Here is a 25,051-nt window from a genome sequence, read left to right on the forward strand (position 1 = left end):
CGGTTAATAGATTTGGACATAAAATTTTGAAACTAAAAAAACATTAATTTGGTTATTGTTTTTAAATTTTGGATGTAATTTTTTGTTAATTATTGAAATAAAAAGTTTGACATGCATTTTAAGTGAGTAACAAATTAATTGTATGTATATCATACGAACTTAGAGTATGTGTAATATTAATATAAATATTTTATATAAAATGAGAGATGTAAATTAGAAATATAAGGTTAATTATATATATATGTTCGGTTATCTTCGGATATCTATTCGAGTTCGAATATTGCCCGTTCGGGTTCGGATATCCAACCTCTCCTAATTCAATATCCAATCGGATATTTTGCTATTTTGGTTCGGATTTCGGTTCAGATTTTTCGGATTGAGTTCGGATGCAGTTTCGGATACCTTGTAAAGTGCCCACCCCTATGTGTATGGTAGAATCGAGGAGTCAAAGGCAACGCGTCCACAGGCAGTTCGTCCTGCGGTGCACGTGGCTGTCTTGTCGTTAAAACGCATCGTTTTAACTTTCATATTTTTATTTTTATTTCTCTCGTTTACCCCCGCCCAAAAAATCCCCTACCCGAAGAAAAATAGGTAGAAATTAAAGGAAAAAAGGAAGAAAAATAAGAAAGAATAAAACGCCATCTCTCCGGCGACTTTAATCGTACCTCAGAATCAAATCAGGGCACAGAGACTTCTAGGAGACAGAAGCTATGGGAAGAAAAAAACTAGAAATCAAGCGAATCGAGGAAAACAGTAGCAGACAAGTTACCTTCTGCAAACGACGCAACGGTCTCATTGAGAAAGCTCGTCAGCTTTCTGTTCTCTGCGACGCATCTGTCGGGCTTCTCGTTGTCTCCGCCTCCGACAAGCTCTACAGCTTCTCCTCCGGTGATAGGTAGGACTTCTCCTCTCTCTCTTATTTTTTTCTTCCCTTTAAGCTTGTGCTTTCTTCTCTTTACTTTATTAATAAAATAATTTAAATAAAATAAAATAAAATAATTAAAAGACACTTAGATTTACCCGGCGAATCTCTTATGGATTTTTCGGTTGTGTTTGTTATTGTTTCCTCTATGGCCATGAGAAATACATGATATAACCAAAATTGAGGAAGAACAATGTTGTGATGAGCTAAAGCTTCTTACTCAATCTCCCTCTCTCTCATTTTCTTCGTTATTTTTTTCTATTTTTCTGCATGGATTTTATTTTATTTGTTAAAAATTTTGCATGTCCGTCAAGATCTTCTCGATACGTTGTGATGAATACTTGGTGTTCTTTAGTAATGTTTCAAGCCATCTTTTAGTTCATTGGCTTTAGGGATTTTGCATCAGAAAATTAATTAATCTGTCTCTTTTTATAGTAACTACCATCATTGGTTCTCTCAGATCTGTATGCAATGCACTGCGAAGAGATCCTTAAAACTGATGTGGGGTTAATGCTGGATACTAGATCAAGAGTTTTGATTTGGATGTATGCGACATTTGTAAGTGATATTGTTTCCCTTGAAATGTACGTATATTACTCTTTTCAATATATAGTACAAAGCTGTTGAGAGATCTCAGAATATACTCTCGTATCTTTACAGAAATATAGGAGAATCATATCTAAACTAGTCAGAGATAGTTATCTTATCTAATATCCTCCCGCAGTTGCAGCGTCGGTTCACGAACGCCAAGACTGGATCTGAAGCTTATGAACAATGATGAAGGAAGACCCTTGGTGAAAATGTCGGCATACTGAAGTGTGGAAGGGATGTGAAAGACGCGAACCTCTCCCATACGAATTCGTTCCCTCACAAAGTGGATGTCGATTTCGATATGTTTGGTCCGCTGGTGTTGAACGGGATTCGAAGAGAGGTAGACTGCGCTCACGTTATCGCAGTAGACGACAGTGGCTTGACGCAGGGGTCGTCCCATTTCTAGTAGTAGGTTCCTTAACCAACAAGCTTCTGCGACAACATTTGCAACTCCTTTGTATTCAGCTTCCGCACTAGAACGTGATACTGTTGGCTGTCTCTTCGCGGACCATGATCTCCCTCGAAGTTCCTCCTGTTTTGAAGGTGCTCTTGAAGAGATCTTTGGACAGGGTGCCATAGATCCACAGCTTTACCAGCCCGTCGCGTTTCTTCCAAGGCTCGTCTGCATCGTTTGCTGGTAACAACGTTCCGTCGAGATGACCGGATACTTCAAAGCTTTGGCAAAGCGTGAGGAAAAGTTCCCTCCAGACATCATAGTTGCCATCTTCAATGTCCAAGACGAAGGGAATTTGGTTTTTGATGTAACTCCATAGGCACGTTCGATTTGTGCAGGAGGAACCGCCATGATAGAGAAAAGAAAAGATTGAAGGTGAGGAAAAAGATTTTGCGGAATGAAAAAGAGAAGAGAGAGGCGCAGGGAATTAAAATGGTTCTGGATCGCTAGAACCCTCTGATACCATGTAAGTGATATTGTTTCCCTTGAAATGTACGTATATTACTCTTCTCAATATATAGTACAAAGCTGTTGAGAGATCTCAGAATATACTCTCGTATCTTTACAGAAATATAGGAGAATCATATCTAAACTATTCAGAGATAGTTATCTTATCTAATAACATTATGCAGCTATTGACTAAGATAATTTTAGATCTTCAAATTTTTTATCCTTTTTACCATGAATTATTACTTAAAGATTATCCGAATTTTAAGGTTTCTAACTGATTCTTGCTTAACACACACAGACACACGTGCAACTCGCTAAACAAATCAAATTCTGCCACGTAATCCACATTTACAAAATTAATTAAAAAAAATAAAATGCAACAAAAAAACCCCATGTATCCCACTACCTCCCTCTTCCTCCACTAGTTTTTTTCCATTTTCCTATATATTTCTAAAACTCAGTAAAACAAATGAAAACAAAATCTATCAATAGAAAATAGATTAGGAAAAAACTACAGTCCTTCTTTTCTAATTTTCAATACCATAATACAAACTTGGGGCTGTATATAACGTTAAGAGTTAGTGCCGAGTTCCATTAGTCTGTATTCTCGAGTGATTCTATCAAGAAATAGTGGATATGATGGCTTTGAATTAGTGGAGAGTAATTCAACCAGTGTAAAGAGATTCAAAATAAGATCTGGCTAAAAAGAAGAAAAGAGAATGATGGAACACCCGACATGGTAGGATATGAGGAACAAATTCTGATTAAAGGTAAAAATGCTTCTGTTCTAATTGTTTTCCTACTGTAAAATAGATTTAACAACAAAATGTAAATTGAAAACACCATTGAAATACTACCGAAGGTATAGTTGCTATGAATGTAATAAGAGAAATTAGCCATAGATTGCAAGTTTAGAATTAGGAATCGATTCTTTAATCGGCAATCGTTGTGTGTATATTTGATACTTTGTGCAGCACGTAATGTGCATCAGTTGGTCTAACTCTAGACTAATTTTAATTCATTGTTCTCTTGGATTCCTATACATTGCAATGCACTTCCGGGAAATTTGCTGTAAAAATAGTATGGAGTTGATGGTAAAATAGATCATTAACTTTTTTAAAATGTATGCTATTGCTAGATTGTGTATCTTTTTTCTTTTTTTTTTGAGCAACTCTAGATTTGTGTATCTATGGACTAAGATTAATGTGGATGTTTGGTTTCAAGGAATTTCTATCCTAAAAGTTTCTACTTTTTAGTTTCCCATCCTCGCAGTGTGATACATTTATATGCTACATATTAATGTGACTGGATATTCGTTCATCTTTCTTATTTTCATTGTCATTGTGTGCATCTATATTATATATCAACACTTTGTTCCTATTCTAGATTTTTCACACATTTTCATAAAACACATTAAATTTGCATATTTTTTGTGTTTATCTTTGTTTCATAATTTTAAACCAATAACAATTCCAATAACAATTCAGTAAATGCAATTAAGTTTTTTGAAATTTGCAATTAGTTAATAAAACATGTCTTGAAAATGTAAAAAATTGATTTTTTTAAAACAAATTTTTTTCCTAGAATATGTAATATTAAGGAACAGAGGGAGTATTAAATTAATGTTGTCGCTTTGGTATATGAAATCTTGGGTCTTTTGTCTTGGGAAGTGCAGCAACACACGCCCTGTTTCTTTGGCTCCTCCTGGAAATCGACAACCCCACAAAAAACATTCGTCTTCATTAAAAAATACCAACCCCTTTAATATCTCTCTAGAGTCAGTATGATCCTACATTGTCAAATTAATCGATGAAGTGTGTACTAACACCCTCTAGTATAACCAAGTCGTACTAGTGGTTTGGTGAAGATCATTGATTCTCACTCGATGCATACTTTGCTAGGATTTGTTCTCCTTAGACTGAATGCTAGGTTCAGCCTTGGAGTAGTCAAACTCCTAGTGTTGCACATGAAAATGTAAATACTTGTGTGAGCAAAAAAAGAGAGGGTTTTAGAACATTGATACCCTTGTTGTTAGTGCAAGAGATTAATTTCACAATGGAACTCTGAACCTATCAATACAAACTGTTAATTAACTGCGTTAGTAAAAAAATTCCAAATGCGTTAGACGTCTGTAACCTCATAAATAGAAAATGTAGTATTAGTTTCCCCTTATTTTGTATGTCTTCGTTTTATGGAATACTTTTCTATATGCACCAAGTGAGAATCAAAACAAAGTTCTTTCACTTGGGACACTTTATTTTACCTCTATGTAATATATATACACTCTCATTTAAGCCTCAGTCGTCGTTCCTGTTATAGTATCAAATTATTATAACATGGAAACACAACCCTGAATGCAAAGAAAATTATTATAACATGGAAACACAACCCCGAATGCAAAGAAACAGTTGTGGGTGTAGAGGCAAAACAAAGTGTATTTGACTTGAGTATAGGGTTCTTATGTACCTTAGTTAATTTTTATTTAAGTGACTCAAAAGCCAGCGTTGCAAATGAATTAATTGATAGATTAATGGATAACATGTACAGGTATTAATGTTATTATGACTTTTCTTTGGCAAAAGAATGCCATTTCAGTCTATCAAGTATATAAATAAATACATGTAACCTAACACAACTATTGGAAAATTAAACTTGAAATACTTGGTAATTTTAGAGGACTTTTTTATTATTATTGAGATTTCTTAGAAAGGATCAGAGCATGTTAAAAATAAGAAATGGAAATCCAAATGTGCTGCTGCTTAAACATGATTACTACGATTTTTTCTGAATTGTTAGCAAATTCTAGGGTGCGAAAATTGATTTTTTCTGAATTGTTAGCAAATTCTAGGGTGCGAAAATTAACCTTTTGCTTCATTTCTCTTTTAATGTTTTGGTAGATTCCAGTGGTGTCTTCAAGGGTTAACAAGTAGTTTTGACTTTTGATCTCAGTTAACATTTTTATTTATCTTTTCTCCAGACTGGAGAAGAACCTTGATCGATATGGAAAAAAAACATGCTGATGATCTCAATGCCCTGGTAATACAAACATTTTGAATATTTCCTCATGCAGTATTTAAGGATATAAGTAAGGCTTATAGAGCTCCATATATACTCAGAACCAACTCACAGCGTCATGATTCAACTTACCTTTTGTGGGCATTGGCTCACGGGCATTTAACGACTGCGTGTATCATTCCTATTTTAGAGTTGTAGTTGTTAAATATTGTTTTCAACATGGAAGAGGTTATCGATCGATGCTCCCTTTAAGAGTAGTTTTTCGATAAACATATGTAAACACATGTTGAGAACAAATTTCTTAAAACTTGAGTTTGTGATGAACTATTATTCGCCTAATGTTCATGTGTGAGGTTATTGGTCCACGTGCATATCAAATTTCTTAAATACACTGGTCCTTTACCGCCTCTTTTATCCTTCTCCGTGAACAGGATCTTCTGTCAAAATCTCTGAACTATAGTTCACACCATGAGCTACTAGAACTTGTGGAAAGGTTAGTACTAACTAATACTATTTTTGCTCTCCTCCTTTCATTACAAATGTATTAGAGTTTCTTGTCAATCTGTGCATATATACAGCAAGCTTGTGGAATCAATTGTCGATGTAAGCGTGGATTCCCTCGTTGAGCTAGAAGATCACCTTGAGACTGCCCTCTCTGTAACTAGAGCTCGGAAGGTACATTGAATCCATAATGTGTTCTCTTTGTTTACTTTGTTTGTCGAAAACGATTGTGCACTTATATTTAATTTGTTGCAGGCAGAACTAATGTTAAAGCTTGTTGAAAGTCTCAAAGAAAAGGTTAGATTTGTGATTTTATAGCACTTATAGATATATTCTCGTGTTGAGAGCCTCAAAAACACTTGTGTGTTGTATTAGTTTCTCTGCTGAAGGAAGAGAACCAGGTTTTGGCTAGTCAGGTAACGAAAAGCTACATTCTTTATAAATATGCAAAAGCTAATAAGCACTTCTTACATATATACACACACTCTTACTTGCAGATATATACATATATAATATATATAAGCGCTTTTAATTTAAAAAAATATCTCGAGATTAATTAGAGCATTTTGGTTTTTGATTAGATTTTGTTTATTCTGTTTTCGTGTGCCAATGTTTATTCTATTTTGGTGGGAATGTTATTGAATGAAAACCAAAATTTCTTTGGTCTGGTATTGGTTGAGGAAAATCTCGATTCGGTTGTGTATATAGGAACGTTTATGAAAATAGTCTAAATTTTTAAGTAAAGTAATAATAAAATTATTATAGATGAGCACAACAGTTTAAAACCTAACCCTGAACCCTAAAAGTAAATTCAAAACTATTTCATAAACCTTGATACTGTTTACCTTAAAAATTAAGAAGTGGTATAGTTCTTTAAATATAAAAGATTCAGTCTTTTTATACTTTGGGGTTTTGAGGTTTTCCCCAATTATATATCCAATGAAGGCTGGGTTTTGATAGATATATAATTTTGATATAATAAAATCTATTCCCTGTTGTTGGACATAATTGGGGTTTTTATTGTTATATGGTTTAGGTTGGCTTGGGTACGATTGGTAGGTTCAAGTATCTAGCCATAGCTTTCCTAGCTAGTTCAGCCAGGTTGATTATAAACTGGAAAAGCTTGATACCTGCTTTGGAGAAAGATGCATGTTCTTTAAACTTGAAAGACCTAGAAGCTTGAAAGTCAGAAACAAGACAAACTAAATTTTGAAATCCACATTGCTATATATTTGATGGTTGGTAGGAAAAAAGAACTAAATTTTGAAATCCAGATTGCTATATATATGATGGTTGGTAGGAAAAAAATATTCTCTTGTATTAATAAATCATAGAAGGCAAAAAGAGGAAGTGGATATGTTTTTGACCTATAAATTATCTTCACAGATTGAGAAGAAGAAACTTGAGGGAGGTGAAGCTGATAATATAGAGATGTCATCTGGACAAAATCTCCAACATCAAACTTCCTGTAACTCTCCCGCTGCTTAATTAACCACCTTTACTCGGCGGTTAATCAAAAAAAGAAACATAATCTAAAGATAACCGATGTAGGTTTTGCTTTCCGCTGCTTAATTAACCACCTTTACTCGGCGGTTAATCGAAATTCAAAACATATAATTAAAAAATAACCTATGTCAGCTTAATTCCCTGATAAAGATGCACGTTGTACATCTTAATTCTCTCTCTGGCTGAGAGGCTGTAGATATCTATTTAAGACAAAAGTTATGGATCTTTGTACCTTCGTCGAGAGAGAAGATTGTAGCGAGTTAGTTTTTGTGTCCTTCGCTACTGGTAAGACTTTGTATTTGCTTCATGGTGAGGATGTTTACTGCCCAATTTGCAACAGAAACGTGGACCTATCTAGTGTAAGGGTCGTCATGGGTTTTCTAAGGGCCTGCGTCGGTCTCATTTGGCCCAATAGGTTTACTTCTTAACATTACTGTTCATGTGTCCGACCCACCCCTTTAAATAATCCACATTTACAAAAAGATATTCTTTTGTTGCAGGCTTCTTTGTAAATCATTTCCAATGTATTCTGCTACTTTCAATTATAAAATAGAGTAACTCTATAATAGAAATGAGATATGCGTATTTTTTTTAAATAGCAATCTCTAAATATAAAGTAAAAAATAGAAGAATACTATTTATTCCTCTATAAATAGAAAAAAAAATAGAAATTAGAGCATTTCCAATGGACACCTCTATAATTTCTTTGAAAATAGAAATTTCTATTATAGAGGTGAAAATGCTTCAATGTATGATTCTATAACAGAATTCCTCTATTTCAGAGGAAAATATAGAAAAGTTACTTTTTGTCTCTATATTTATAGGTGAAAATAGCATATTTCTATATTTTCTCCTATAAATAGATGAACTCTATTATAGATGCATACATTGGAGCATTTTCACCTTTATAATAGAGTTTCTCTATTTTAAAAAAAAATATAGAGATAGAAATAGAGATGAGTTGGAGATGGTCTTATAGAGGAAGAAATAGAGGTGAATTGGAGTAATTTCACCTCTAAATGCTATTATAGAGGTGAAAATAGCAATGAGTTGGAAATACTCTAAGTTGACATGCGATCTTTTGACAATAACAATTAGTCGTTTTGATTAGGATTAATGATGTATTTATGTTTACCACCAAATTCCTCTGCGGAAAATAAACTCTTATAACAAAAGGTGGTGGTGCTTTCTGCCCGTTCTCAAGTCCATGGATGTATCAACATTACGGAGTAGGCATTGAACTACAGCATCTCCACATAATAACAAAGGGTAATGTATATTTAGAGATTGGTAATGTATATTTAGACATACATGGGTAATGTATATTTAGACATGCATGGATGAAAATTAAGCAAAATAAAGGAGACTGATGCTGGAAACGTTTCAGGAAGTCATTTCATGAAACTAGAGTAATCATACTACCATGGTATTTAAGAATTTATAGAAATACAAAAACAACAACTACACGATGACGTAACAATAACATCCACCAGTAAGAACATCAGAAACAAATGCGACGCTTGCTACTATTGTAGATAGATGAAAGTTTTGTTCTCACAATTTAGCAATGGGATGTAAGATTATTGTGTCCAAATAATTGTGGAAAACTAAAACTAAAAACAAGTGAATCCAATTTTTTTTTTAAATAGCAGAAAATGATTGTAAGAAACTGACAAAAATCACATAATAGTGGATGATCTTAAAATATCAAACAAACTATAAATCGTCTAAATAAAATTTATACCATTAAAATTCACAACTATAACATTATGCAATTTACTCAACTGCAACGGGTTCGGCTCTCAATATTCTTATGTCTTTTTTTAAACACATTCTTATGTCTTATATTTTTTACGTTACATATTTTAAAGAAAAATTTTGTATCAAAAAGATCTATTTTTTTGCATTTTTAATGGATGTTTTATTAACTAATTGCAAATTTTAAAAAATTGAATTATACTTATTAAATTTTTATTGGTTTAAAACTATAGAAAAATATAATCACAAAAATATGCAAATTTAATGTGTTTAATTAAAATGTGTGAAAAAACTAAAATATGTAACATTTTGAAACAGATGGAATATAAGAAAAGGTCACACAAAAGTAATGGTTCACAATTATATAATTGACCCCTTAAACTAAAAATAAAGGTCAATAAAAAAAATTCATGCGTAAAACACAGATAACCCCTAGTACTATTAAAAAGACGTTCGAAGACGACTTCAAAGTGAACCAAGTGACCACAATAATTATGGAGTGGGAAGCTTCTTTGCTTGATTAATCATTTTATCAGGTCAGATCTTAATGACCAAGTCTAATCGTAAAACTAGGGTCAAATATATGACTAATTCTTCATAAACAGTATTTGAACACAACAGAAATTTTTACCATTACTTATTAATGTAAATACTCCAACTAATGACTGTACAATTCGCAGCAATTTGCTTATAATGGTGTTATACATATGTGCTATTTATAAACTATAGTGCAAAACCCACTGAATTCCCATCACAAGTCTGTAATAGTAGTTGGAATTCCTGAACGAAAAAGAGAATATCTAAAAAAAAAATGTTGCATAGAATCATAAATTTTACTCATACTTTTGCTTATTGAGATCCTTGATAATACATGATTCAAACTAAATAATGGATTAGTTTCAGTGTTAGAAAAAAAACCACAGAAAATATGTATTGGGTACTCAAAATCAGTAGCTTGTTAAAGCATTGTTTTAAAAGTTGCTAGTAGAGAATTAGATAATTTGATCCTTATGGATGCCAATGTTTGATCTTCAGCAGTCAGCACATAAATCTATAAACAAATACCGTTTTATAAGGAAAAAGAAGTAGCCGTTATTATTGATGTCATTAGAAGACTTCTTAGTTTTAATCCTAATTAGAAGACCTCGAGTGAATTGAGATAGATAATTTTACAAAGGTCATCAAATGAAACCAAAGAAAGAAAGAAGGCTCCTCTCAGTCCACAGACTCCACAGAACGGTCACTTGCTAAGAAGCTGCGACTGGGACCACCAAGAAACAAAAGAAAGTAATCCCATCAAAATACAGCTAGTAAAATCATTTTTAATGTATTACTCCATTTTCTACTCCAAAATAGAGTAATTCTAAAATGGGATTGAGTTTTGCTCCAATGTATTACTCAATTTCCTACTCCAAAATAGAATATTTTTAATATATTATGTTTTATGTTATTGAAAAATTAGTAATATCATCTTTTATTTATACTATTTGCAAAATAGTCTATTTTCGTATGTATGATCTTTTATGTTTTATATTATATATCTTTTATATGGTGTTTATATTTTATTTTTTATATGTACGGTCTTTTATGTTTTATATTATATATATTTTGTTGCATAAAATAGTTCACTAGATGGATATTTATATAATTAAGAAATATTAACAGTAATTTTTATACTATATATAGTGAAATAATATTTATATATTTATTTATAATAATATTTTATTAAAAACGAAAATATTTAAATATAAAAGACTATTTTATAAATAAAAAAGTTCAACTATATTTTGGAGTAATGAATTGGTTTATTCCATATTTGGAGTAATCATATTTATTACTTTATTTTGGAGTAGATTTTGAAGTGGAATTAAAGATGATTTTACTGCAAAATAGAGTTTGAAGTGGGTTTTGGAACAGAGTCGAAGATGCGCTAAGCTCTGACGGACCGACAACGTTCATAGAATCTGTTTTTTATTATTAAAAACAAAAGAATAAATTGAAAAAACGTGAAGAGTCATCAATCAAACACTTCTTTAACACTGATACGTTAAACCACCACATGCCCAAATTCTTTTGTTTATTTCCTTAATACTCTCTTCCTCTTTCCTTTTAGACGTGTTTTTGGCTTACTTTTAAATGTCCGTATTACCCTCACGGACTCCATTATTACCACTTTGAAAGTCTTCAACATTCATTACCTTCCCTCTCCCTCTCTCTCTCTATATTAAAAACCTCTTTTTTCTCTCCTAAAACAAATATCTCAAAGGTAGAGAGAAAGAAACACATCAATCTTCGAACTCAGAATTCTCTTACACGATGTCTTGTTCCGTCTGCAATTCTCCGGTTTTTTCTCCGTCGTCGTCTCTTTTCTGCAGCAAACCTTCTATCATTCTCTCTTCGCCGCAAGAAACCATCTCTCTCACTCTTTCTCATCTCAAACCTTCCTCTCCTTCCGCCGCCGCGGCGTCCCTCAACTTGCCGTTCCGTCTCCGTTTACAGAAACCTCCGACCGGTTTCTCTCCGGCGTCGTGTACTGGCCAATCTCCTCCCGGAGAGGTTCTGAAACGCAAACGCCCCACGAGGCTTGATATACCGATCGGTACCACCGGTTTCATTGCTCCGGCGACGCCGAGGGAGGAAGGTAGAGAGGTGGAGAGGGAAGGCGATGGTTATTCTGTTTATTGCAAGAGAGGAAGGAGAGAAGCTATGGAGGATCGCTTCTCTGCTATTACCAATCTCCGAGGAGATCGCAAACATGCCATCTTCGGTGTTTACGATGGTCACGGAGGAGCCAAAGCGGCTGAGTTTGCGGCCAAGAACTTAGACAAGAACGTTTTAGAAGCAGTAGCTGGTAAGAGAGACGAGTCAGAGATCGCAGACGCGGTTAAACGCGGTTACTTGACCACAGACGCTGCGTTTCTCAACGAGAATGACGTTAAAGGCGGTTCTTGCTGCGTCACGGCTATGTTCAGCGACGGGAACATCGTTGTCTCCAATGCCGGCGATTGCCGCGCCGTCATGAGTGTTGGAGGCGTCGCGGAGGCTCTTTCTTCCGACCACCGTCCGTGTAGGGATGATGAACGGACAAGAATTGAAACCACGGTGAGAATCTTGGTTTTAGAGTTACACAAACGTTTAATTGGTGTTAAAAAAAAAACAAACGTTTAATTTAGAAAGTATAGTTTCTAAAAATAGATTCAATTTTTTTTTTGTGCAGGGCGGATACGTTGATACGTTTCGAGGTGTATGGAGAATTGAAGGATCTTTGGCTGTGTCAAGAGGGATCGGTGATGCTCATCTCAAGAAATGGGTTATAGCCGAACCAGAGACAAAGACGTTGAGAATCGATCAGGACCATGAGTTCTTGATCTTGGCATCTGACGGTCTATGGGACAAAGTGAGTAACCAAGAAGCAGTAGACATTGCTCGTCCCTTCTGCCTAGGAACCGAGGAGAAGCCATTGTTGTTGGGCTGTAAGAAGCTTGTCGATCTTTCGGCTTCACGAGGCTCATTGGATGATATTAGTGTGATGCTGATCCCTTTGGACCAGTTCATATAAGAGAGATCCTTAGATATTTTAGATAGAAATCTGGAGGGCCTGCGTCCATTTAGCTTTATTTAACTTTGATATAATTCATTTATTCATTCTTTCTAACTTGAAGAAGTGGTTGTATGAAACGAGCAGTTGGTCGAATTTAATCTAATTATCAGTTCCTTATTATTATTATCCTACGAATTTTGTCTATGTTACAATCCAAACACGGGGTGGATAGTTACTTAATGCAAGAGCATACAAGTTGTACCTTTGTTGCATTAGTTCAGGTGTGTACACCTTGACGTGACTGAATAGTTAGAGAAGAATGATAGCAACGTATACGAAAGTTTGAACGAAAAACATTGAGTATGTTTGTTCTGATTTGTGGCTAAGTGTGTTGTGCATCGTATCTGAAAATTAGAACATGATTTGTGGTGTAGACGTGTGTTTTGGGGATGTCTTAAAGCTTAATTTGCTCTTTAGTTACCTTAGAATTTAGAAAGAATGAACGGACCCAAGCTATTCGGGTAAACAACTTCTAACAATTTTCACCAGCATTGGGCCAAACAGGAAATCAATTATTTCATCACAAGTAGTTTAATTTTGATTATCAGTTGTATTTGTATCTCAAACTAGTTTCCATGTAAAGGTAATATGTGTTTTGATTTTGTCTAGTTGTTAGAATGTCGTTGAATCTGTTTATTCATTCGTGCTCTCTACTTTCAATCCTTTAGACATTGAAACTAATGAAACCACCTAAGAAATAAAATTCATTGTGAAATAAGACTCGGTGGTGAGCCTTTGAAAATAGTGAAATGGAACACATAAGCTGGCTACTATGCTCTTTCTCGTGGCAGTTGGATGGATGAAAGACGGACACAAGATTTTTTGGACAAAACTTGTGGAATGAGATCTAACAAGTTGACTCTCATTTTTTTTGTTGGAACGGTTGACGAGATTACTAGTGGATCGAATGACACCACAAAAATGATGAAAGGATATTTGATACTGCACAAGATTTAACTCTAGGTGAATCTCACCCAAAGAACAAAGTCCCAAAACTCAAGAACAAGACGACCTTAGGTTGAACTCTGTTATTTTATTGATGTAGTGTAAAAGTGTGTTGTACAAAGCGACACAGAGCCTTATTATTACGCTCACAGAGGTATATTCAAGACAAAAAAAAACTCAAAACAACAAGACTTTTGCAAAGAAAAGAAAACAAAAAACTAACATTTGTGGTTTAAGACCAAAAAGGGAAAAAACAAGAAAAAAGGAAGAAAATTTACATAAACTATCTTGCGGCCTAAAACTATGGTGTGTCAGATGGGATGAATGATCGTTAGGAACTACTAGGATGGTCCATCTTATCTGCATAAATCGTTTAAATTGAAAATACCTAGTTTAGATGCATCTTGATCCAGGTTGGTGCTTGGCTGTTTTGATGCGTTCTGGTTTATTTGGTGAGTAGTCCTTGGTGTAGTAGTATCATCCTCAGAGTTTTCTTGGCTCGAGTCTTTAAGCTCTTCCACGTTCTTGATGATCAAAACATCTTCTTGGTCCATTTACTTCCTATTGGCTTCATGGTCGACCATGTGGTCATCCTGAAGCTTTGGTGCACGGTCTCATGACAAATAAGCACATTTACCTTAGTATGTTACTATGTTCTAGTTTGAGGCTTATGGAGGTTTAGTTGGGTAAAATTTTTGGTTAACTTTCCATTTGGGCGACCAAGTCTTCATGTGGCCCGTCTTTTGGCATAATGGTCGTTGGTTCGTCTCTCGGCCAGATGGTTGATGCGAGTTCCTAGCCTACTATGCGAATAGCAGTTTGCATGGATAAATTGGAACCTTCCCTCACCCTATGGACTCTGGAACATGTCATGGGAGTCTTTTTGACCTAAGATATGTATCTGAGCAAAGGTTTAGGACGCTGACATCACATAGAACACATATGCAAGCAATGTTGTTGAATGTTGACATGGATTTAACCCCTTAACTTTCGATGCATTTCATATCAACAAGAGTTAAAATAGATTAGAAATTATGTGGAACAAACATAAAAAAGGTTTATGTCAAATTTATCAATATGAAAGGTCTAGAGCCGACCTAAGTATTTGAAGGCCGCGGAAGCAAACAAAATTAATGGATATGGGAGGTAAAAAAAGAGCTGCGACTCCTCAGCAATTTAAACACATTTACAAACCATCACAACTAGACTATAAAAATAATGCAGTATTCAACGGCCTCTAAATATTTATTTGAATTGAAAGCACAAGCAGACAAGCTCAAGCTTTCTTTGTTTGAACTTGGGGTGGGCTCTGGTATATATACCTTAATTATATTTTGTCCAATAACTCATTTCCAATATATCACTATTAGAGAATGTTTAGTTTCTCACGCTTCGACATGAGATCATCCACAAACGTTTGTTTTTATTACTTAAGAAGACAAAAAACTTGTATGACTTATAACAACCAAAAGCAAGATCCTCCACCGCCAAAACAAGTCTCTGTTTCTTGTAGTCTTTGATTGCTTTGTTAAGCCTCTAAATTAATTCGTCCACCGGTTGAATTAAAACCCTTGAACTGAGAACCGTTACTACTTTTGGTTGTGTCTTTTGTTGGTCATTTTAGTCTAGTAGTAGTAGTTATCACATCGTCCACATTTTACGTATTCACATTAGACTTTCAACCATATCGATGATGGACACTTATGTTACTTTGAATCAACACTATGAGATTGTCATAAACATTTTCATAGATTGAAAACTCAACTTTATTTCAAAGTAAATTTAAAATTTGTGCGGTGATAATGATTACCGACACGAAGAAGGTCGATAAAAGGATAAGGAGAACAAAATAAGAAAAGAAGGATTATGTTTGTGAAAAGAGGAAGAAGACAATGGTCAAAGTGAGAACGAAAAAGCAACACGTGAAATATAAACTCATGTTTTTGTGTTGTAGGCGGAGAATACGTTGCTGTTTCTTTGTTTTCTTAATGGATTCCATAACGGCATGTTGTTAAGCTTTTCTCTTTTTATTGTTTGTTATTTTACTTTACCAAACAAAGTCTCCGCCAATTTAGCAGTTCAGTCCCACACACACATCATGTGTTCCAGCAATTCAATGTAACTAAACTAAATGTTTGTTGATCATTTTGTTGTTCTCATCTCATTGTTTACAAGACGAATGACATTTGAAAAGAAAAGGTTGCTGAATTATACTTCTCAACGAAACCATAACTTAAAAATAATTAAACATTTGAAAAACATCAATAATAATATATAAATCACATTCGCATGCACGATATCGAAGACAAAGTTCGTCGCCTACGGCTGGCCATTGGTTGGCATTTACCATTCTTTAGACGTTAGAAGCAGTGTCGTTGCCTGTGGTCCCTCAATTTTAGCATTGAATATATACTTTAGTGAATCAAATCATGAAGAAATACATTTTTTTTATAGTAGCCTGTTTTTGAAATTCGAATTATCTGATTCTAAGCATTAGTTTAATGTCTTAATCTAAAATGCATTTGCCTAAAACTTTGTATCAAGAAAGATTTATTCACTTTTAGAATCACTAGGCTGCTTCCATATTAATTTGAAGTAATGTGCAGTCTTCACTGATCATTAATTGGACTTTTGACATTTGAAGTTACAGTCAAAACCTTACAATTTTGCTTACAATTTTTTTTAAAAAATATATCATTATATTAAACTTTGCATAAATACATAAAACTTTGCATTCAACTTTATTAAGCTGCAATAGCAGTTCACATAACATTGTGACGGTCCATACCTCCTCAACTACGCTTATAATGCTTCCACCGTCCAGATTCCACAATTTTGTTATGAGTAAAATACCCATGATACTGCACCTCTTACTACCGATCGATAGGATCGTTATCCTTGTGATACGAGGATCAGTGTGCATGATCTTGAACCGATCCTATATAAAAAAGTCGAAGATGATGTTTTTAGAGGTTTCTCCCGAGTTACAATAACATAAGCATGTTGTATTGTCGGCCACCTTGGTTTAGAGTTTTTCCTGCTTCGTTTTTGTCTTCTTCTCCCACGACACTTATCAACATAAACAGCAACTTCTGTCTCTATTGTGTTTTGCTCTTTGCCATGCATCTTATAGTACCCAAAAATACTAGTATTATTTTATTTAAAGAAATTATTAAAGCAAATCAACATATTGTCTCTAGAACCACGCGACTTAATTTCAAATAGTTCCTGATTATCTTAACTTTATTTTCATATACTTTTCTCTTTTCCGAGTAAATACATGACCTTATTACTTTTCTCTTTTCCGAGTATCTTATACATGTCTGAGTCGATTTCGATTAAAAAAGAAACATTAAAGTTAGTACCAGCGAATGGCATGTTGCACTTGCACTTGGATTGTCTGATATGTTTTCTAAGTGGATTGCTCGATCTGTAACTTGGTAATATGGTATGGGTCCATTAAATCTCAAAATGATATCTTATTTTTGAACTCTAATCGAAAGGATAACCTACAAGTGGTGGACCGTTGATATAGTACTTCATGTTCACGGAAGGGCAGATCTCTCCCAGAAGCTAACAAACAAAATAAACTTATTTAACAACATACTCCATATATCTACCCTTTTATATACGATAGTTGCGGCGGATTTTCTTTCAGAAAATGACATTTTCTTAATATGTAAATAGCATAATAGATGGCTAGTCTATAGAAGCAGCAGAAGTATTTGAAGTTCTTATTTATTAACTTGCTTTTTTTTTTTGTCAACTCATGAGTTTGCTAGTAACTGATAAGTATATTGAATAAATCCTTGATTATCTTTTTTCTTGGTCAGCATTATTAAAATAGCATTTTTCATTTTCATTTCCTCAAGGATCACGTTGAGTAAATTTCTATGTTTTGTTTCCTAACGAAACAACAAAAATATGTTATTTAAAGTAGATGTGGTGGTGGAGGCACGTCAATAGTGCAATCTTCGAGCAGAAACATAAGTGAGTACGGACAACTGGAGTCTTTGGTGCTCTGTAGGAGAACGTGGACCAACAGCTTCTTGACACGTTAGATTCACAAAGTAGACCCACCAAAGATATACTGCTTTAAAGTTTAAAGTGATGAACCTCTCTTTCTCATGTCTCGGATCAAACTTCGTTGGACAACTAACTCTGTCGCTAAACGTATTTGCAGTGTACCGATACACTCTCGTCTACATTGATTGTTGACAATGATTAAGCGCTAACAATTCAAAAAATTGCGTATTTTTAACATATTTTACTACTCTAGTTAATTGTATATAGAGCGCGTTGTGTCTTAACTTAAAATTATGATGACGAGATGTGTATTGGTATTAGGCAATAGGGCTTGACAGACTACGTAACCATATCAAGCAAAGTCTACGTTTAGTTAATTCAGTTTGGGTTCGGTTTTAAGCTGGAATCCAGTGGGCAAATTTGTATATAAAATTGGTAATCAATTTGGTCCGGTTTGGTGAAGGGAACTGATTGGTTTATTGAAAATTTTAAAGTTCTTTGAGGTTTTTCTTTTCTTTTCTGATTGCTTACAAATTATAATTGATGTCATTTTGTAATTATAGGCTAAAAGTTCTACGTATATGATTGGCTTATTACGTGATATACTTTAGTATCACGATTCTAAGAATAGTGAGTACTTGATTGGTAGATTACTACCAAATATTCCATGTCTGATCGTGTATTAACTCGAGTTTAAACATAAACAAAATAATTTAAACACTTAATTGTACATTCCATTTGTTCTAAAATATATGAAATTTTACGTCAATCCACGACTATTAAAAAAAGTACTTTTCATATAAAAATATAATTAAAATTAAAATTAAAATTATTTAACTAATTATAAATAGATTATAAAATATCACTAATCTAACAGCTTTTAATAAAATTAAAAGTTGCATATAAATACATTCCATTTGTTCAAGCATAAAAAAAATAATTTAAACACTTATTAACTCGAGTTCAAACATAAACAAAATAATTTAAACACTTAATTGTACATTCCATATGTTCTAAAATATATGAAATTTTACGTCAATTCACAACTATTAAGAAAAGTATTTTTCATATAAAAATATTATTAAAATTAAAATTAAAATTATTTAACTAATTATAAATAGATTATAAAATATCACTAATCTAACAGCTTTTAATAAAATTAAAGGTTGCATATAAATATGAAAACATCCTACATATTCAGCATATAAAATTCTATTAAACTTCATAAAAATGGAGCATTTATTTTGATATAATATGTAAAATGAACTTAGTGATATTGGAACTCAGAATGAATTCAGATCTAAAATAAATAAAATCTACATAATCCGAAATAATACTAAATCAAAATAATATTTCCTCTGTTCTTAAAAAATAAATGATTTAAAATGAAGTTGTGTTTTACAAAGATAAATGTTACCTTTTCTATATATGACACTCAAATAAAATAACAGTGTCTAAGAGGTAACGGATCAACGGACCTGATCAAACCGCAACTTGAATCTTATTATGGATAAGGATAATATGGAAAGTACTCAACATCCCAGGAACATCACCAAGTGTCGTACTGACTTCATCCATCCATTTGTCTAATATTATAATCAATAATTCGAGAGTTCACCAGAATCACATCTGTTCTGAATTCCCAAGTGGGAAACTTTTTATTGTATTTTAAAATGGCTTAAAATGGCTTTACGATTTCAAATGTCAGAAAGACAAGTAGAAAAGAAACGTCCACGTCGGAAATTAATAAAACTCCCAACTTTATTTGTCCTTCACATTTGACACTTCCACACACGTATATATACCGTCGTGTGTACTTCATAATTTTACACACCAAAGTTAGTTAACAAACAAAAACACATGGAGAAACAGAGCATCACAAACACTTCTTCAGCTTCGTGGATTCGAGGTTCTTGTATCGGAAGAGGATGCTTCGGAACGGTAACCAAAGCCGTGAGTAAGATCGACGGAGGAGTTTTCGCCGTTAAGTCAGTAGATCTCTCCACGTGTCTTCCTTCTCAATCCGAGTCCCTCGAGAACGAAATCTCTATCCTCCGCTCTCTCAAGTCTCACCCACACATCGTGAGGTTCCTCGGGGATGACGTGTCTAAAGAAGGAACGACGTCGTTTCGGAATCTCCATTTGGAATATTTACCGGAAGGTGACGTGTCAAACCGTGGAATCGTAGTTGACGAAACTCTCCTCCGCCGTTACGTATGGTGTCTCGTCTCCGCTCTCGGTCACGTTCACTCTAACGGAATCGTTCACTGCGACGTTAAATCGAAGAACGTTCTGGTCGTTAACGGCGGAAGCTTCGTTAAGCTGGCGGACTTCGGATCGGCGATGGAACTTAAAAAACCGACGGCTGAGATTGCGCCGCGTGGAAGTCCGCTTTGGATGGCTCCGGAGACGATCAGGGGAGAGTATCAAGGACCGGAGAGTGACGTGTGGTCTCTCGGTTGCACCGTCATCGAGATGCTCACCGGAAAGCCAGCGTGGGAAGAAAACGGATTCGACTCGCTGAGTCGAATCGGGTATTCAAACGAGCTGCCGTTTATTCCGGCGGGAGTTTCGGAGCTCGGTCGCGATTTCTTGGAGAAATGCTTGAGACGAGATCGGAGTCAGAGATGGAGCTGCGATCAGCTTCTGGAGCATCCGTTTCTGTGTCAAGATCATCACTCGTTTGTCACCGAGTCGTCTCCGCGTTGCGTATTGGACTGGGTCAACTCGGATTTCGAAGAAGATGAAGTGAGCGATGTATCTAGAGTTGAGCCTATGGTTTCGGCCATGGCAAGGATGAGTAAATTAGCGACGAGCGGAGGGGTAAAATGGGAATCAAATGGTTGGGTTGAGGTGAGAGCCAATGCTTTCGAAGAGTCAGGGGCACAATTGGAATATCTAGTTTCAACAAGGGTAGAATCGGAATTGAACACGTCCGTTAGACCGCCGGGAAATGAAGAATCGACGTCGGCGATGACGTGTGAATTATTGCTGTTACTTGTGGTAGAGAATATTCAGATATATGTCAAGTTTTACAGCATTATTATTCGTGTTATATATTTTTGTTATCATCATGAATATATAATAATAAGAAGAAGTTGCGAAAAAAATCTCTTTCATTCTCAGCCTTAACTTTTTATTCGGTATTGCATGTGATTCGGATCGGTCTATCTATTTCTTGAAAGCTCTTTTACGTGGTGTGATGAGCGTCCTAACTCTCAACTGTTGCCTCTTTTTGTTGATAACTCTCGTTTACACAAATCCCATCTTGGTTTGGTAGTGGTAGCTTCTTGACCAAGTATTATTATTTTTATTATATATTCAGGACGGACTAAGACCATGCAAGTAGTGTAGTTATAGCATATATTAGAGGGTTATTATGCGTGTGGGTCCCGCGTAGGATCTACTTTTGTTTAAGAAACCGGTTACCAAAACTATCAAATAATAGTCGGTCTCTAAGTGTTTCTTACACTGTTCGCAAGCCCCACTGACACGTGGCGGTCCGCGATTGGTTCGTTTTTAATTTTTTTTTCTTTCTAAATTCGAAAAAGTGAAAAAAAAAAAAAAAATTAAGAAACCCCAAATGGGGTTTCTGAGATAATGATGGTCTTAGGGCTACTAAAGTAAGTGATTAGGGGGCCAACCTGAAATTGCCTGCCTCTCTTTAATTTTGTTGTGGTGTAGATAAACTAGTTAGGTCACATAGTCTGTGAACTATAAACGTTGATCAATGTTTAAAAACCAGACAATAAACAAAGAAATAAGGAGGAGCAAATGGAATATGACTATGAAGTGGTGGGCAATGTTGGATTGCCACAACTCCACAAGTTTTCAATTTGGAGAAAGGTATCAACATAGATTATACGCTACCTTTTAGAGTATTCCACTCTCTTCATCGCATATCCTTTTTTCATTTTCTATTTTATTTTTGTGCAACACTTTCTTTGCTTTTTAGTGGATAATTGTACTTAAAATTCCAATATTATATATTTTTGCATGGATATTAAATATTTGATTTCTTTACGAGTTTATAATATTTGTATCGTAGTTTATGTTTAATACATTTACATATTATGTATACTTGGCCAACTTAGCCAACATGGGCGTATCTAGAAATTTAATTAGACTGTGGCACGAAAATAATTTTCCATCGGTACCTAATAAAAATTATATTAGTATTCAAAAAGATGATAAACAATGAGAAGAAGTGACTAGTGACTAAACTTTTATTTTATCAACAAGAAATGACTAGAAACAAATATATAGCAAAATTGAAATGGTAGAAAAAAATATATAGCAAATTATTACATAACGGTATATACATTTACTTAGCAAAGATGTCAAAACAGCTCTTATGGAATTGTCTTCGATACCAAACAACAAATTATTGTGAAAAGAAAGTATAAAAAGAAAAAAATTCTGCAGATTTTTTCTTAAAGGAACCACAATACATAACACATTTTGAGACTAATAATTATTGTAGGTTATATAATTAAGTTATTGTATCTCAAGTGGGTTACATTTTTAATCTTACTGTTAATTGGGCTACAATATTTACTCTTACTTTGACTAGACTAGTATTTTAGTTTTAGTTGGGTGGGGCATTTTTATTTTTCCTCTTTTCGTATTACAGATTTTTCTTTTTTGATTACCAAAACAGGAAAAAAAATTAAAGAGCATGGGCCCGTGCCACACCTTCTATACTGCTGGGTCCACCCCCTGAGCCAATACCTAAGTGGGTAGGGTAGTGCAGTCCAGCAACCCTTTTCCTTTTAAGACTCTTTTGTAGGTTATCCATATATCAAAAAGAAACATGTAAACATGAGAAGGCTATGCGAATCACCTTGTCCTAGTGGTTAATCTCGTACACTTAGCATTTTGAAAGTTTCTGGAGAGAGAGAGAGAAAGGATATCTGAGATCGAATCCGGCGTACGGCCGGCGCGTGAGCGTCCGTGCCATCGCCGGAAGCTTTCTCCTACCGTCAAAGAGGTTTTTTTTTGCTTCTTCTTCGTCGCTTGTCACCGAACGTCTTGTCTGAGCTCTGGATTGGAGCCATCCTCCAACAGTGGTTCCTTGCTTGGAGGGAAGACGCGCTCGCGTGGAGGCTCATGGCGTGAGAAGATAGGTTTGCATGTTCAAGTGGTGATTCCGGGAGATGGAGGCTATCACAGATCCGTCGACACCGGCTTTTCTCTGGGAGGTGGAGGCTCCCGCAGCTTCGCCGCCGCCGGTTCTAGTTTCTGGGAAGGGGAGATTTTCTCTGCTCCGGCTTCGCTGGTTTTGGCTCCGGAGGGTAGAGGCTCACATAGCTCTACGCTGTCGGTTTTGGAACCCGTAGTCTTTTGGGGTTTGGTTACTAGTTTGGCTTTGGTGGAAGCTGCGTTGTGGCTCTTGTCGTTAGGGTGGTTGTTCGGGTCATAATGGATGAGATCTCGGTAGAAGATGAAGCTCTTCATAGACGGTGACGACGACAAGAGAAAGAAAGCAGAGGTCTTGAGTCTCGGGCTTAAAATGCCTAGTAGGCGGCGTGTGATGATTAGGATGAGCTCTCGGTTAGTCCGATGACGCTCTCCGTGACAAGTTCGACGGTGTAGAGCCGTTCAAGGTTCGGTGGAACCGCCGGGATGAGACAAGAAGAAGATAAGCCGACACGTGCTTCTGGATCTGGGCAATGTCGGTGATGGGCTTTTGGGCTTTAAGACCAGTCTTTTAGTTTGTTGTTGGTTTAGTTATTTGGACCGTGGGTCTTTTTTTGTAAGGATTTTGGGTAGCCCATCCTCTATTTAATGAACAAAAACTTGAGGGAAGAAAAAAAACGTGAGAAGGCTTAGTAGTTGAATGAAGGTTTGACCCATAGTAATTAGAGAGCCAATGTCCAATGATAATACAATTTGGGAAAAGTCTTCGGGAATGCCAAACAATTAAAACATTGAATTTGCTGGATTTTGCTGAACTCAGGAATGAAATGTTTGACTGCTAGGGAGTAAACAAAATGCACTTTTAGGTTGGCCCCAACGAGATCATTCAGCGAGGAATCACTTATATGGGGACTTTCCGAAAGGCGAATCGAATGTTTTGTGCGTTTCCATGACCAAGAACAGGGTAAACGGTGGAAGTTGACGACAAAGTATTAACCTATATAATACTCTCTCTATTTTAAAAAAAATCATATTTCAGGGTTTTTACATTTATTAAGAAACTATATCAAATTTTAATTACAAATACATTATTTTCTGTAATCAACCATTTCCCACAAGTTTTCACCAATAGAATTTTAATAAATACAATTATGTTTTTTGAAGTTTACCATTTACATTTCATTTATGTATTGAAAATATGAAAATGTATTTTTTTTGAAATATTTTTTTTTTAAAACATGGATATTTTAAGAACGGAAGAAGTATATTACAAGTGCACATCAACCAAAGCAACGTAGAAGAGATCAAATTCATTGATATTTAAGAGTTACATTATAGATCTCTGAGAATATAAGATATGATTTTTGTTGTGTTTGAATGCAAAAAAAGAGAGAAAAACAATATTAAATGAGACTAACAATTGACTACTTTTAGCAAAAACTAAACAATTGACTAAACGCATTATGCTATAGAAATTCCGTACTAAACAAAAACTTCAGAACTCATCACCAAACATAAAACAATATTAGTCATATCAGGGGCAGAGCTACATGATGAGGAGGTAAAATATGAAAAAATAAAAGTTTAAGTGTGAATAACAGTTGCTCAGTTGGTCTGTTTCCTTTCATTTGACCACACTTATCCTAACTTCGATTCTCCTCTATGCACTCTCTTGTCTTCTCTTTTTACCTTTTTTTTTAACTCATCCCGGCCTAAAATCCCGATTTTAAACCGAACATATAAATCAAACCAGTTTTTATTGCTTTTCAAGTGGTTTCTTATATGTTTTTTGTTTGTTTACGTTCTCATTGTTTTTTTCTTTCGGTTGTTTTGCAATTTATCTAGTCATTTTCCACTTTTGTTTTAAAGTTTTATTTAACAAATAATTTTTAAATACCTTAATATGCTGTACTTTTTGTTTCAAATACAATTTCTTCTAAAAATTAAAACAGTTTAATAGTTTATGTTACAAATACTTTTAAATTAGTATTAATAAACTGTACTTTAAATAAATTTTAATTTAATTAATTTAAATTATGACCTCGGTATAAATATTTTCTGGCTTTGCCACTGAGTCATATCATTCTAGAACTTAAATCACTGAAATATATCAATATCTTCATGCATTAGTTTAGCAAAATAT

General features: G+C 34.7%; 2 protein-coding genes and 1 pseudogene across 2 annotated transcripts; all 3 read left to right on the forward strand.

Annotated features, from left to right (window-relative positions):
* Positions 1-377: 377 nt before the first annotated feature.
* On the forward strand, positions 378-7,612 carry LOC106328453 (annotated as a pseudogene).
* Positions 7,613-11,366: 3,754 nt separating this feature from the next.
* Positions 11,367-12,942, forward strand: LOC106328579 (probable protein phosphatase 2C 25). The gene is made up of 2 exons (XM_013767054.1): positions 11,367-12,299; positions 12,415-12,942. Exons 1-2 carry the CDS (start codon positions 11,514-11,516, stop codon positions 12,754-12,756), a joined length of 1,128 nt encoding a protein of 375 aa, XP_013622508.1. The 5' UTR covers positions 11,367-11,513; the 3' UTR covers positions 12,757-12,942.
* A 6,610-nt stretch (positions 12,943-19,552) lies between these two features.
* LOC106329394 (mitogen-activated protein kinase kinase kinase NPK1-like) lies at positions 19,553-20,925 on the forward strand. Its single transcript, XM_013768040.1, has one exon. It carries the CDS (start codon positions 19,630-19,632, stop codon positions 20,899-20,901), a length of 1,272 nt encoding a protein of 423 aa, XP_013623494.1. The 5' UTR covers positions 19,553-19,629; the 3' UTR covers positions 20,902-20,925.
* The last annotated feature ends 4,126 nt before the right edge of the window (positions 20,926-25,051 follow it).

Source organism: Brassica oleracea, chromosome C3, assembly GCF_000695525.1.
Source record: "Brassica oleracea var. oleracea cultivar TO1000 chromosome C3, BOL, whole genome shotgun sequence".
NCBI classification, from domain to species: domain Eukaryota; kingdom Viridiplantae; phylum Streptophyta; class Magnoliopsida; order Brassicales; family Brassicaceae; genus Brassica; species Brassica oleracea.